The sequence below is a fragment of the Ambystoma mexicanum genome, chromosome 10 (assembly GCF_040938575.1).
Source record: "Ambystoma mexicanum isolate Mex_15411 chromosome 10, UKY_AmexF1_1, whole genome shotgun sequence".
NCBI lineage: Eukaryota > Metazoa > Chordata > Amphibia > Caudata > Ambystomatidae > Ambystoma > Ambystoma mexicanum.
The window spans coordinates 1,396,763,867-1,396,779,717 of NC_090932.1; the positions used below are offsets into that span (position 1 = coordinate 1,396,763,867).

Genomic DNA, 15,851 nt, shown 5'->3' on the forward strand with positions numbered 1-15,851 from the left:
CTCCCCAAACCCCTCTCCGTCCCGCCCACCTACCTCCCTCCCCCATCTCACCCTCACTTTGCCCAGCACCCCTAAAGCTTGCATCTACCTCACACTATTCTCGCTTGTCCGAGAGGTCTCCCCCTGACCGTCTCTCCCCTGATGCTCACCTTTCTGGTCCCTATGCCCTAAACTCCACTGTTCCCCCACACCCATTATTCCACCCCTCTCCCTGCTCCCACCTCATCCCTGTGTTTGCCTGCCATATTAGCATGACAACACAGTTAACTGAGCAGTCTATTATTAGCAGCATCTTTAAATATTTGCACTATTTATATGCAGGCAGGAACAATGCTTTTTTGAGTTTACTTGCAATTGCTTGTTTTACTCATAATGCAAATGGGCATCAGTGGTTCCAGAAAAGAGTCGGAAGTAAGCAAGGAGGAGTGGCGCCAGTTTGGGGTGCACTGCAGTGCCTGCCCGTCATTCTACTGATAGAATAACACAAACCTTCTATTGGTTAAGGCGAGCTGGGGGCAGCGCTTAGTCTGTACAGAGTTAGAAATTCATGGCACCCTGCGAGTTTTCCTTTGGCATTTTAACTTTGGAGGTGAGGGAATGTTAAGTTGTATAAATGAATAATGTGGCCCAGAGATTAGTGCGTCTACTCCAACAGTACCAACGGGATAGACTTCAAAGTTTCCACATTGTGGGCAATAGTAAACTGTACTGATGACAGAATGGACATGTATTCAACAGTGGACTCCTAGTTGTCGCATGATGATGGCTACCAAATAACCAATGCATTTTTTTGCTTTTGGGAAGTAGTGATGTGTACCTAGGAATGTGTAAACTGGGCCATGGGCTGCATTCACTTTTTTCACTGCGTTGGTCAGGGCTGTATTCGTCACTAGTTTTTAAGTCTGGCACCAGCTAGCCCGGGCAGTTTTATTAAATAAAAGAAGTAAGGAAAGTGCTCTGTCATGCTGAAAAAGCATCGACTTGATGCCAGCAGACGGTGCAACAATGTATTTCTGATTTCTCAGTGTCCCCTTCCATGATGGAGTACAATCCGATGTGAAGGAAGAAGTCTCCTCTTCCCTGCCCTCACCATTGTCTGTTCAGTCAGGTGCTTTATGGGACATGTAATCAAGGTCGTAGGTCTACTTAGTGTGTGACAGAGTGAATTCTGGGCTAAGTGGGCATGCGAATTTGGCTTTTTGTTTAGCAGAGGTTGGAATAATTTGGTAGAACATGATAAAGTTATAGCAATTCCTTCCAAGAAGCCTTGAGCAGTAATATTGTTTGTCATGCTCGAGATAAATCACTACATTTCACACAATGTACTGTTGTACATGTCTACAGCCCCAGCGCTGTGCTGGTCTGCTGAGACCTTGAGCAGGAGAATGCACTTCCCGGCATTAGTTTGCCTTAAGGCGTAGCACTTCTCTTTTGAAAGCCTTGAACTTCCTGACAGTGATACTGGAGAAACGAATTGTTTTGATTCGACCAACGGCAAACTGTTTGAATCACAGATCCTTAATATCCCGCCCACCGAACCCCTCTCCAGCGTCCCCACTCGTCAAAAAAAGCCCATTTCTCTCATTCCCCTACTATCTCCCTTCGGCCTACTCAGTAATGGGGGACTGGCGTGTGGAGAGGGTTACCCCATGCCCCGTCCCTGCCCACCCACCTTGCTCCCATCTGTACACTTAATGAGGGTATTCAGTGCCCAAAATGTACCTGCGCATGCGTGCCCTCTACCCCACCCATTGCCCCAACTGGATGGAGGGGCTTCTATCCTCCAATCGCCTTACCATCTCTTTCACAACACCCCTGATCCACTTCCTGGCTAGATGCAGCAAATACTGGATACAGAAAGTGGACTTGCATTTTCTCATCCAGTTTTCACTTTGTGGCCGGCGCGATTCGGCTACCCATATTCGTCGAAGATCGGTTTGATTAGTCAATCTTTGCAGAATATGGGTAGAACCTGGATAACATGCAGTAAAAAAGTACATGTGTTAAATGCACTGTGCTAGTTGACTGGAATGCCTGGAACCTGAATTGGAACTTTTGAGATGGCTCTATAAAAATATTTGGGACATTTAATGCTGTGCAAGGCCCTCCATACTGTGTACACGTACATCCTTATGGTGGGATTCTCCATACTGCTTCCCTTTCTTCGATTTGAACTGTTTTCGTTATCCCCTTGCACTTGCCATACCTGAGAAGCATAGCAGCTATCTGCAGTCATTCTACAGGAACCACATCCCCCAACTCTTCTGCTCACCCACCTTCTCTGCAGAACTAGAGCAAATGCACTTGCCGACTCTGCCACAGAGTAGTAGGGCTTTTTGTGGACTCCATTAAGTTTTTACACTACTGTTCAGAGTTCTGCAACTTTGCGCGTCCCCTAATTTTGAGTAACTAGGTAGGTCTTAAGGAGTTTCCTGAATTTAGCTTGACAATGCTGCATCCATAAAGGGAGGTGTTGCCATTGAGAAACTGCGGCCTCAACTAGTGCATCGGAAAAGTCGCTGGTCATATGCTTCCACGATATGGCAATTCTTTCTATTGTATTCCTAGTTAGTCCAAACACGTGCCAGTTTGCCTGTCCTTAATAATTATTCAGGCTCACAGGACTTCATTGCCAGCACTATTACATGTAATGTCACAGGACTCCACTAGCGAGGGCATGGTTAACCACACACATCATTATACAGTAAGGACTACAACTAAAACGTGGTCATGCTTTTGACATAAATTCATACCTACACCCGACTACGCCTCAACACCTCCTGACAGCAGAATGCTGCGAACTCCTATGATAAATCTGGGCATGCTCACCACACAGCGAGTCACTAGCACTGACACCACCCCCATTCTTCTCGGCACCCATACACGCGCCCGACTACATGGGTTGCTTTTCTACTGGAGCCTGGCCAGACCTGCTAAGCCTTTTTCATCCAAATGCACACATTCATCATAATCGTGCCCCAGAACCTCCAACACTATGGATTTAGGTCCTCCCAGGGCATTCCCACTAACAAAGATTGAAACTATACTATTGGTAAATAAAATTGGTGCTATACGAATGACAAGTACAATACAATCATAAAGGAACCTCCTTACGAAATCAGATTTGATGGGAATCAGTGGGCTTCTTACACTACACCCTGACATAATTGCCGACATGCCAACCCTCCCGATTTAAGCGTGAGACTCACGAATTTTAAATGAAAAATATTGCTAATTTTTACGTTCTCCCGTCTAAAATAATTCTAGGCTCAATGCAATCCTGTGGGGAATGAATTTCTCCCTATTTTTCTGATCAAATCTCCCTCCCAGGTGCTTCAGAATGTTGGCATGCACGCAAATGGCAGCACTCTGGGCTATTTGGGCACCACTTAGATAAACGTTGGAAGTAACCATGTGGTGCCCGCATGCATGCTGCTTCGAATAAGAATTCTGGTTATATTTTAGGTCCTGTCAATTCAGAGTGTTATCAACTAGCAGTGAAAACCATTCATGCGTAATAGATCTCGTGATGCACGATTCTGAACTGTATAATTTCCTGCAGCGTTCGTTTTAAATTATATGGATCCCCGGTGCAATAGTGGCACACTTTAACAGTCACTGCTCAATGATGTGACAGACATAAATGTCCACTGCATATTAAATGTGTGTACCGGGAAGCCGGGTCGCGGTGTGTCTAACTGGTTCAACGTATTAGGATGCCAAAAATGACTTTCTGCAGTGCAGCGAAATAATCCTGTGCACTAGTGCAGATCTGGTGCCTAAAACTGCTTGCTTGTACATATTCATGGTGAGTATTTGCGCTGCAGGAGTTGAACAGATTATCCCCAACCCGCAATTTACCTAAAAAAACGTCGCCGCACGGGAACAGTAAACAACGGGATCCAGCTCACCGGCAGTCAAGCACGACTCTCGTTCTGTCAGCTGTCAAACGGCGTAGCTTGCTACTACCAATCCCACTAATCCACAGTAATAACACATGGAAGGGGTCAGCTCATCCCACACAAAAACCACGCCCCTAGACCAACAGCTCCTCCGATTGGCAAAAAGGAAAACGAGGACCAATGTGATTTCAATGTACACATTCACACCCCGAGGACGATCCAATCAGATGGCGGACAATCGGTAGCAGAAGCGTCGTTGGCCAATCCAACTCGTGCCATGAAGACTGGCACGAAGGTCGCGTGATGATCGGAAGACTGGTGAGAGAGGAAGACTGTGTTTCAGTTGGGCTAGGCGGCTAAAACTCTGGACCTTAATTTCGGTGACATTAAAGTAACAGTGTCAAATTAACTACAAACAAAACGTATACGTATTGGCAACCACACTGTATAGTCCTTACTGTAGTACTGTGGTAAGAAATTAATTCAAAACACACCAAGAAAGATTTTAACATTTTAAATTATCTAATGCATTCGTACAATATTACTAAAATGTACAGAACAATGTAACACCTTTTATTTTCCATTCTTGTTAAGGTTACCTGCACCATTTCAAGATGGCTAACAATTTCAACACTTTGAAAGCATTATAACTATGGGTGCGACCGTACGGACGCCCATTCACAAACAAGAGACTGGCAAAACATGCCGGTTTGTCATTATTCAGGCCCCGAAATGTTCATACTTATACGTGGAGCATGATATGCGCTCTAGTGTTTGGAGTGGCTTTGAAATCTATGGGTTGTGTTTTAGCGACTGAAACAGCAGGTTGTAGGGCAACCTAAAAGTTCCAGTCTTCGGAACTCGGCTAGGATTTGTTTTGGCAACTTGACCGCGAGGATGGCCCTGGCAGGGGGCATATGCGGGGGCAGACTAGCTCTCTATGCTCTTGGATTTCGTAAAATTGCTGGAGCCCGGGCGTTTTGTACAGTACCCAATGAAGGATGGTGAGTGCATTGCTGCAGAGCGTTGGCAAAGCCAACAGTTTTGGCCTTTGTGTAAGCATGGGATCCACATTTTTCAGGCAGTGTGATGTTGTGGCCTGGCAAGGATAATTCAGACTATCTTGTAGGACTATGTTTATTTGATATCATCTTAATTATTCACATGTGCAAAAGTTGCATTCACCCTCCTGCTTAAGTTGTTGAGAGTCCGTCCCTTTTGAAAGTTACTGCTGGATTCAGCTGCTTTGTCTCTGTGGGGCTTTACCGCTAAAGCAGCTCCGCAGCGTAACTCACGGCTCTCTCCTAGCTTTTGCATGTCGCCTGGGAGCATGTGAGTAACCATGTGACCAAACCAATAAAAGGGACGAACCGTTTTCGGCTCGTTAGTTGAACAACAGCTGACTCCTGTGTTGTGCTTTGGTAGGCACCATGCTGGTGCCACGCAGCATGCCGAGGGCCTAACACGCGTGGCCTGGCATCGTCCCTCTGGAATTGTTCAGCTCTGTGATCAGGGCCTGTCCCCCAGCCTCGGCCTGGGTGCCCCCCATGGCCGAGACAGAAGTTGGCTGGGTGCCCCCAGCTGTAGTATTATTCTCCAGTGATCCAGAGTGCCCCCTGCGGTCCGTGAACTGCATGGATGCAGCTCCTTCAGGTATGGCGATCCTCCCTGGCATATCCACCCCCAGGGTCAGGATCCAAGAGCGATGACATTTCCTTGGCCACCCGAGAGGAGGATCCAGGGGGAAAAGAAGTGAGGACGCCCTCAGGTACCTTACACGCGGTAAAGGTCAGAATTGATGAGAAAAGTATTTTCGGGGCCAGGGGATTAGAGGGAATGAAAGGCTAATGTAAGTTTAAAGGAAGAGGTGGGGAAAGCCATACGTTTAAATGGGCAACCTGAGTGGCGTCATTCCAATCTAAATATTCCAAAAGGGAGACCTTCAAGCTGCATCTATGGATGACTGCAATACCTCCTCCTCTTTTTGAAGTGCGAATGATAGTTTAAACTTGGTACTGTAACAGGACTAGCCAATGATACATGGCTAAAGATGCCTCATTGAGCCATGTTTCTGTAATGAATAGTACATTTAGGCCATGTTCCTCTATTAGGTCATAAGGTTCCTCTGCATGATGGACCACTGATCTAGCGTTCATTAGCACTGCTTCACCAACGGTGAAGGTGAAATCTTGGCACTCAGATCTTATCTAACGAGAGGTTCACAAGGTCAAGATCTCAAAGTCTGCATAGCGTCCTCTAGGTTAAGCACCCTCGGTTGTACCTGTATTTTAGCAGTACATCTCTAGGATACCACATTCTGGCCATGGGGTCTGACCGACTACTGCCAAGGGCACCACTGTAGGGAACGTACCTGCAGGTCCTAAAGTGGGAGGTGTGAGCGGGCTACCTCGAAAAACTGGCAGTGTTCTGTGCCAGGCGGTCGACGCCAGCCAGAACAGGCCAACAGACTTCACGTTGACATTGGTCTGGTAGGGCCTGTGGGCAGCTAAAAATGGCATAGCTAAGGAGCACAGCACAAAGTCTAATGGGGCTTGTCATGACCACAAAACAAAACTGAGTGAGCTGTGGATTGCAGCGTAATGAGCGTTAACGAGAATTGATAGAACCTGATCAAAATCACACATTAAGTAAATAGATCTCATATAAACATCAATGATTATACAATTGATTAAATATATAAAAAATACTAACAATTAAACGTGCACAAGTGCTGCTGAATGCAATGAGCGTAATTAACATTTAAAATATTTAAGATTCTAAGAGCCGTTAAAAGCAGGCAAGCAAGCCAGCAATACTGGTAGAAGTCAAGCAGGGTGTCACCAAAAAGTTCTACCTAGCCAAATGTCTCCATTGTCTCCATGGTTTTCAGAAATGTTTGTTAGTGGGTGTAAATCTCATAAAGGAAACTATTGTTCATGTTGTTGGAAAGGTGCATCATATGAGTGAATACTTTTGAAAGTCTACATAACGCTGCCAAATGCTTTTGATGGCAAACCTAGTTCTGTGGCATGCTGATTGCATACCTCTGTGCAACTGGTACTCAACCCATGTTCTGATCCCAACTCCTTGACAAACACCATGTTGCTTTATGCCAGCTACCCTCAAAGTGTGATGGCCACAAGCTACAATATTACACCAGGTTTGCCGAGTTATCTGCCTGCTTCACACCCTCTCTGCTTAGTCTGTTACTTTCCTTCTGCTTACGTAATGGATACACATAACAAACTAGATTTCTATGCAAATTAGTGATCAATAGTTTCTTCCCGTCTGTACATCTACAGATCTACTGCAATGCTATACACTGTAGTTGGTCTCCAGAGCTCGCTTTGCTCTACGATTATGATTGCATATATTAGTAACTGCTGGATACAGCTGGACAATCCGGGAACGCAACCAGAATCTGTAAGTACCTGCCCGCATTTTATGCCGGCCTGCTGTGCCTCTGCCTAGCCTTCACCCTTTTCTTGTGGGCGGTGCCCCAAGCCAAGTCTACACTGGAGTGCCAGACCTCTACCACCCTTCCATGCCCTCTCACCTCCAGTCTTGGAAATAGTAATTTCCAATCACGGCCATAGGTATAATTTCTTATTCAGGGAAGCATGAGTTGTGCAAAGCCTGGTTCCCTTAAAAATGAAAACAAAAAAAGTATCTGTGCCCCAGATGGCGACTATGTGCTAATTGCGATAAATACCACTTGTGTGTGCATGGCTGGAATGCTGTGCTTGGGCATATCTGGCTTGGGTTTGAAGGCCATTTGCAGCCTGCCCTCCCCAGAAAGCATATTTAACGCTATATTGAAAAAAGTTAATATCAATGACAGGCAAGCACCATCTTGACCACTTGAAGATGACGATTACCCTGCCTGCCGCAATGCCATACTACATACTTTTGACAGGAACGTCATTTCCCCAAAATGCCAGGAGTAGCGGAAGTGACATCACACAACTCTTGACCTCTGATGACATCACAGGAAGTGATGTCATTTGACCCCACCCTAAAGGGACATCACAGGAAGCGATCGATGGAACACAATCTTTACCCGTTGACAAAACAGGAAGTGGCATTACATAGTATTGTTTCTAAGTACACTACGATAAATATGGTTACGTTATCACTGTAAAATGATATACATGTCATACAAGAAGGAATCACCATATGTATTGTTAATATCAGTGTGTATAGGCCCATATTACCAAATGACTGTGAATGCAAACAGATGTCCAAGGCCAAATGATAATGATGTGTCATTATATAGCACTTACACTTAAGCACTTTATATAGAACAAATGTACATACAATATCACCCAACTGTGTTGTTACCCATTTATAGACCTCAGAAGGATGAAAGGCTGAATTGGCCTTGCTGGGATTCAAACCTGTAACCTGCAGATCACAGACACATCGCAGCAGCGAGCGCTCAACCCACTGAGCTATTTTACCAGCTGTAGCTATCTTGCCGACTATAGTAAAATGAGCAATTACATGTCTGAATGTTCACAGGGAAAGCAGCACACTCACACAGCATCCTGGACTCTGGGCACTTGTTACCTAATACATGCAAACAAACATCCTGAACAGCATACCAGGGAGACAGGAAAGATAGATACATTACAATTGTGGCACTATGAAATCAAGGGCCACTCGATGTGCTATGGTCAAACATTTCTACGCTGTACACAAGCTTTTCGGCACAAGGATTTTGTCAAGGGACTTGGGACACCGAGGTGTTTTGTGATGATCGTAACAGAGACAAAGGCAGAAAAAACATGCTATAACTGCAACTTGCGAAAAGCAAAATGCATATAGTTTTTGTCTGCATTGTGAATTTGAGGTGTTTAAGATGACTAAACACAACAACAATCAGGGCACCTAATTTAGAGAATAAAGGATGGCCTTAAGTATTAAGTACGTTATCTGTTATATAACACAAGAATACTTTAGAGGGTAAAAAACAATTTTGGTACTAATTATCTTTACATGAAATGTGTATGCTGCCAATGTCCTTAGGCGGAAGCACCCTATGCCTGTAGGGAGTCCCTGTCCCTGGGTAGGAGGTGGTGCGCCGTGAGGCAGACCGCTGCAGTCTCAGACCCCGGTAGGACATTGGCAGCATACACATTTAATGTAAAGATAATTAGTAAGAACAGACTAAACCAGACTAATTCAGTGGGTCACCCCCTTAGGTGTGCCTAAAATAAACATTTAATGAGGCTAGCAATTCCCGAAAGACTGTTTGTTATTCCTATTCCCTCTTATTTAGGGTCACTGCTCAAAGTGTTACACTTGCGGAACCCCCAGTTTCCATTAAAAAGAAATATATAGATATATATTTCTATGGGTAGCAAGGAAGACCCCCAACTGATGTCCCCGACTTCAGGCTATGACTTTCCTTTAACATTGTGAATCTTTTGATTCATGAAACTTCTGAACTATTCCTTAAACAGCAAATGATTAAACAGCAAATGATGGGTCAAGCATACAATCCACAGGACACTGCCCTGTGCAACACCAACTATGTATTTGTGTCCATTCATTCAGCTAAACTTTCACATTTCACAGACGCTCATCTCAATAATGCCTTCAGCTGCACACACACATGCTTTATTGTTGCTAATTTTATGACTTGGGTACAAATAATGTCGACATAAAAAATGTTAGTACAAAATTGCTAATCTATTAGGTTTGTTTGCTTATCAATAACATTTTAATAGGCAAACTCTGCTGATCCATTTTTAAAAACGAATGTATGCCTTGTGACTGAAGTATCACTTGATATTCCCTTACATTCTCTGGAAATACCAGCCTCTCCTTCATAAGTGACATGACTTGTCATATGTCACAGGCATGCCTACATTCCGAGCGGGGTTAAAGTCCTAGCCACACAGCCTGCAGGTCTACTACGATTCATGCCAACCAACCATGGCTACTTGCAGCTCTGCCATGTCATATCAGTAATATGGCTGTGGTGCTGCCCTTTTTCGGTCCAGGCTGCACACTCCATGCTAATGGGAAAACAAAATATGTACCACCCCTCACACCTTCCACGTGTCAATAATTTCCTCTTAACTTATTGTTTTCACATATCGCACTACTAGCCGCTTTTCTTGCCTGCCCATTCTGACAGTACTTATAATGTGCTGATTGCTCGGGCCATAAAAGGGCACAGATTGCGATATTGCAATGGTGGAGAAGTTTAACCCCACCAACCTCCGGATTGGGTGTTACTGCCATAGTGTAACTGGAGCTTTGCAATGTTTAAATAAAGAAGGTACAGTTTTCTAATGGTGTTTCCAGTTTGTTCTATGACTGACAGGTTGTATTACAAGAATGTGGTCATGTTAAGCATGTTATACATTTTCCGTCTTCAATGTGTACATCTTTAAGGCGAGTTCCAACAAGTTGCATAGAAATGCATAATAGCACAGTAATGAAGAGGTTAAATAGTGTAACAGTACATATGCTTCAGTTTACTGAAGAATGTTCACCCAATTTTGCTTTTTGATGCGTAGCGTTTACTGTTATTTCTTTTCTAGCTCAGATTTCAAACCCAAGAACACAAAGGTGCCCAAGATTTACACAAAATCTGGAGATAAAGGTCTGTGTGAGACACGTTGATGCATTCTAATGCTAAATTGTATGTATTTATATCATATTTGCTATTGCTTAATTGCTATGATGTTAGATATGAAACGGATCAAATGCTACAGAATAGGCCAGTCCGTTTTAAATGCTTGTGTATTGAGTTACTTGAAGATTGTAAATATAAATAAATGTAACTGTAAAGACTTGATTACCTTATAGCTGTTTACATGTAGTTATACCATTGTGAGAGAGCTATTTTCTTTCTTAATTATTTTGTTCAACCTTACAACAATCAATCTTCAGTTGTTTTTTCAAATATCAATTTCATCCATAGCTAACAGGACAGACCATGTAGAAATGAAAGTGACCCAGAAGTGATATCAATTCCTTTAGCAATACCGATCAGTGAATGGAAACAGCTTTATATTATTCAGTTGGTCCCTCAGCTTGTAGCTGATTCTTCACAATGCAGTTTACTTGACAACGTCCTCAATCCACACTTGAGTCTTTCCAATAACTGAACATCTGCCTATTTCCTATGACTTCTATCAAGAAAGGGATTGTTCTGATCTAAAAGAGATTTTTCAAAATGTTTTTTCTTCTAATTTTTAAGGCTTTTCCAGCACGTTTACTGGGGAGAGACGGCCAAAAGATGACCACGTCTTTGAAGCCTTGGGAACAACAGATGAACTAAGTTCAGCTATTGGGTAATAAAAACATCCTCATCTTTTTTATTAAGGCTGTGGGGTTTTAAATTAACGTGCTATAAACGTTTAGGCCTGAGTACGCTGTAGGACCATGCAAGTATTGTCCGACTTGGCCTCCGCCTCGCCCACAATCATGCTTTAGGGAGTACCCCAAGGATCCTGCCTCTCTCCCACCCTCTATAACATCTTTACTCGCCTGCTCTTCCTCATCCTTGGCACAATGGGTATCTCCTACACCAATTATGCGAATGATTCACAGATCCTCCTCACCCTTACTGGGAACTATGACACAGACTCCACTACTCTCAACAACATCTACAACACCATCCAAGCATGGATGACAGACAACAGACTATGCCTCAAACTCCGACAAGACAGAACTCCTTCTGGTAGGATCCCCTGACACACTAAAAAAGCCACTTCACACTTGACTATTAAAATACCAGTCTCAGATTCAGTTAAAACCCTCAAGAGTCTTCCTGGACTCGAACCTATCCATGAATATACAAATCAACGCAATCGCCTCCTCTGCAGCCTACCATGCTAAACTAATTAACGCAGCTAGGCCCTTTCTCTCCAAAGAGAATTGCACCAACATAGCCTGAGCCATCACCTGCTCAAGGCTAGACTACTTCAATGTGCTCTTCTTAGGGACTTCCACCAAAAAGCTGGAAAGACTGCAAGTCATCCAGAACAACGCACTCTGCACAGACCAAGGCATCTCCATAAGAGAGCACATCACTGCGGCCAGGAAATCAGCCCACTGGCTCCCAATAAAAGAAAGGATCATATTCAAGGCATTGACTCTGACCCACAAGTGCATCCACCTCACCGCACCTGAATACCTATCACAAAAGATCCCTCCCTCCACCTCCACAAGACCAACTAGATCACCCTACGCCAACATGCTTTGTTTGCTTTTGGTAAAAAGAACTAGAGCAGGTGGTTCTAGCTTCCCTTACCTCGCACCATCACACTGGAATGCCCTACCTCGTAGCCTCCGAGGAGAGGTATCCCTCATGGCATTCCGCAAGGCCATGAAAACTGTGCTCTTCGCATAATGCTTTCCACAATCATCAGTCTGGCCTGACAAACCTCAAATGTATTTGTAATGTGTACTCTTATCAACTATGCACCCTAAAGTATCATTGTAAAGACATGTAAATGCATTTCCCAGCTGTACCCACACTGTAACTAAGCTCCCTGCGAGCAACATCGCCTCGATGCCTACAGGCTGTTTGTGCGCTATACAAATGTAATAAATAAATAACTAAAGCATGGCCATTTGTTAGGGGGAGTAGAGATGTATGCATCTGGGTGCCTTTTGTATGCTAGACTGTGGGAGACTGTGGGAGCAATCCCTACCCCTTTTGTGACTTGCAACCTCTAAGGATTGTTTGTCAGTCTTTTTGATTTAGCCGATCTGGCTATGGGCCATTTAAGTAGAGCATGCTTGTTTATTAACTACAGACTCAAGTTTATTAAATAAACATACGCAGGTCTACGTTTAAGGTCAAAGAGCATGTGATGTCAGTTCCTGTAAATCCATAGAATGGTCAAGGGTCATGTGATTTCCCTCACACTATTGCTATGATTTATGACGGGTGATGCTACCATTTGTGATGGAGAGCGTGACTTGACTAGATGCCCTACCCTTACCCTACCAGGTGACTTCAGTCCTGAAACTATCTGCTAATCTCACTGCAGCTGTTTCATTGCATTTGGTGTGGGGCAATTGTGCTGAATTTTTGCTGCATTTGTTTAAGGGGTCGCAGTGTGTGTGAGTAGGTAAAAAGGGAATTTGAAGCTTGGTGTGGGGGAGTGGCATATACATGTGGTGAAATGGCCATTGTGGTGGTGTCCCAGATCTGCTGAAACGAAATGGGGTCGTGCAAAGTCCTTCAGTCTTCTCGTGATTCATTGCAGTTTTTCTGCCTGTGGAAGTCTGTTCTTTCTGCCTATCACAAAGGGGTGTGCTACTCTACTCAAATCCCCCGAGAAGCGCACAGTCGTGCAATCTAGACGCACCCAAACACAGTCGAGCAAGGCAAGCGGTCCCTTAACGCAATGTCAACTGAACCCTGCACTCGTCGCCAGGGAAAATGCTGCAACAACCTAATGGCAACACCCGCAACCGTAGCCACCCTCAATACCTGTACTCCTATAACTGGACAACAGGTGAGTTCGATCCAACTCTCGTATATGACCGACATGGTCAAACTAAGAATCAAAGTGATAATATTCCAAATAACACACTATCCTAAGCATCACACAATAGCACAGATCCAACAGTAGTTCCTTCGACATCAGACAGCATTCAAACTACTTTGGCAAATCGCACAGACAGGTACTCCGCGAAAATGACAATCAAAGGTGCGCCAAGAGAAATTGCTATCCTAAATGTAAAATCCTCTCCAATTGAAGAATCAAACAGAAAAATGAGCCAATTGACAACAACATCACAAACATCGAACACCATTGCCGCAGCTCAATCGACCTGCCCGACTATGGGGAATTCAATTAAATTCTGCATCGCTAAACCAATTTTTTTGTTTTTTTAAATAATGTTTATTGGTTGAACTTACTTGACAATAAGTCATTTAACCATTTACATCAAAACGCATCATTCCACTCTACAGCAACAAAAAGAAAGGAAAAAAACAAGACAGAGGATGTGTACAGTTTCCACATTGCTCACCTATTTCCATCTTCCTTTTAAAATCCAAGGTCTGTTATTAAACACCATTTTACAAAGGATTCTCAATATTAGCACACCATTTGACAGACATAATTTCAACCCGCCTCTGTCACGAGGCACAGATATAAGTTTTGATCGACCAACAAAGAACGTCAGGGCTCTGTGGTAGTTTCCTCATTATTCAACTCATTTCATGCAGGCCCTTCCCTCAGGCAGCCTCCTTTGCTGGTTTTAGCACTGCTTCTATGAATTGTAAAACGCAAAATGTAGGCTTATTCTCTCTTCCTTCAATGTCCATGTAGGGCCAATGTTGTCAACCCGAACCCCCTGTGGGCTTGTAAATAATTAGTACTCAATACTTCTAGGGCAGTGCAGGTGGTCACCAGGTGGCAGAGAGTTTGAACTGGGGCATCCAACCCAGCCCTTTAAGACGAGATAGCAATACTTGAAGACGGATGGAAATGCAGAATATTACTCAAACATCAATAATCAAAACTGACTCGGGAGGTTGGCAAAGTGCAACTGTTTTAATATCAATTATCTAAAACAGGGAGTTACATCAACGCGTTTGTTCGATCTTCACACTCAATTCAACACATAAAAAAGCACGTTATGTACGACAAACACATCACTATTGACATCTACCTACGTTGCAAACTATTTGGAATGGTGATAGGCTTACAAGGAACATCTAGGTATACGTTCCATACTGGTTAGGAAAGTGATTGGGTCTCTAACATCAAGTGGGGTAACTAAGCCTTCATCAAATACATAACGTACCATTGGTTATACAAACTATAGGGCTCTCTACTGCGTGTCTCTCTATAATTGGTTGGCACCCTTGTACCCCTCTGTGATATTCCACCTATGAAGCAGCATGCAGGCTGGCACACAAGTGCTACTGGGCTGTTCATAACCATAGCTTCCCACCAATTAGCCCTGCATCCATCATCTCACTTGCAGCCTACTAGTCAATTAAGGCTTTGAACTCGGCCTTGGAAATGTTCTCTGTGCTGGAGAATATGAGGGAGTATAGCATACTTTGTCTGTGTTTTGATACAGTTCATCATAGTTTGTTTGTTTGTTTATTCATTTGTAATGCGCGCCAAACCCAGAGGTAACCGGGCGCAGCAGAAAGAATATGCAAAGCTTACAATGTTAGAATAATCTAGAATTTACAATGTTACAAAATGTACAATGTTACAGAAATATACAGTTTATAAGTAGGAGCGAATAGTTAAAGAAGAATAATATACAAGGGGCAATAGCTTTGCAAACCTTGTTAAGGTTATATACATTAGTTGACAGCCTAACTGGATTGTATATTGTATTTTTAGAAAGCTAAAGATACAGAGGTATCGGGTAGGGTGACTACAAATTAAATAGTGTCTATTTTCATCTGACCACGTGACTGTAGACCATGGTTTCGAGTCTTAGTGCATTTAAAATACTATTTGATGTACCTCTGACATCTTTATTGTTCTCGCCCCTCACTTAAGACAGAAAGTTTGTTCTTTTCACACGTTCTGTAATTGTTTGTACGCACATCCAGGCCCAAGGTGGCCTTGACTTCTTGGTGTTGATCCAACCAAGCCTTTCTTTGATCCACCGCCATGGTTCAGTTTTCGATTTCTAACTGCGACACACTAAAAACCGTCTTTCTGCTTTCGGAATCCAGCTCTGCTAAAGCGCGGTTTGATTTTGATTTGTACCGCACACAAGGTACCCAAAGGCTTAAAGGTGCCAACAAAAAACAAGCAGTATTACATAATACATACAAATTGACATACGAGCATAAGATTAAAAAAAAACACAATGGCAGACAAAGGAACACAGAAACCAATACATGGAAATGCAGGAACAAACAGCGTACCAGAGAGGAACAAAGGTCAATTTAACACAATTCTCAATTTTGTGAATGAGAACATGTCACGCACATTG

General features: G+C 43.5%; 2 protein-coding genes across 3 annotated transcripts in view; one reads left to right on the top strand and one right to left on the bottom strand.

Moving 5' to 3' along the window:
* Positions 1-3,995, bottom strand: part of MVK (mevalonate kinase) — a 234,154-nt gene extending 230,159 nt beyond the window's left edge. Inside the window, exon 1 of one of the 2 annotated variants that reach the window (XM_069619413.1) lies at positions 3,862-3,995. The gene's annotated coding sequence lies outside the window, so the exon portion shown is untranslated. The remainder of the gene's footprint in view (positions 1-3,861) is intronic. The other variant, XM_069619414.1, reaches the window with a different exon arrangement.
* Positions 3,996-4,580: 585 nt separating this feature from the next.
* Positions 4,581-15,851, top strand: part of MMAB (metabolism of cobalamin associated B) — a 198,485-nt gene continuing 187,214 nt past the window's right edge. The window contains exons 1-3 of the mRNA XM_069619415.1: positions 4,581-4,906; positions 10,457-10,518; positions 11,119-11,212. Coding sequence (XP_069475516.1) covers positions 4,800-4,906; positions 10,457-10,518; positions 11,119-11,212 — 263 coding nt within the window. The 5' untranslated portion in view covers positions 4,581-4,799. The remainder of the gene's footprint in view (positions 4,907-10,456; positions 10,519-11,118; positions 11,213-15,851) is intronic.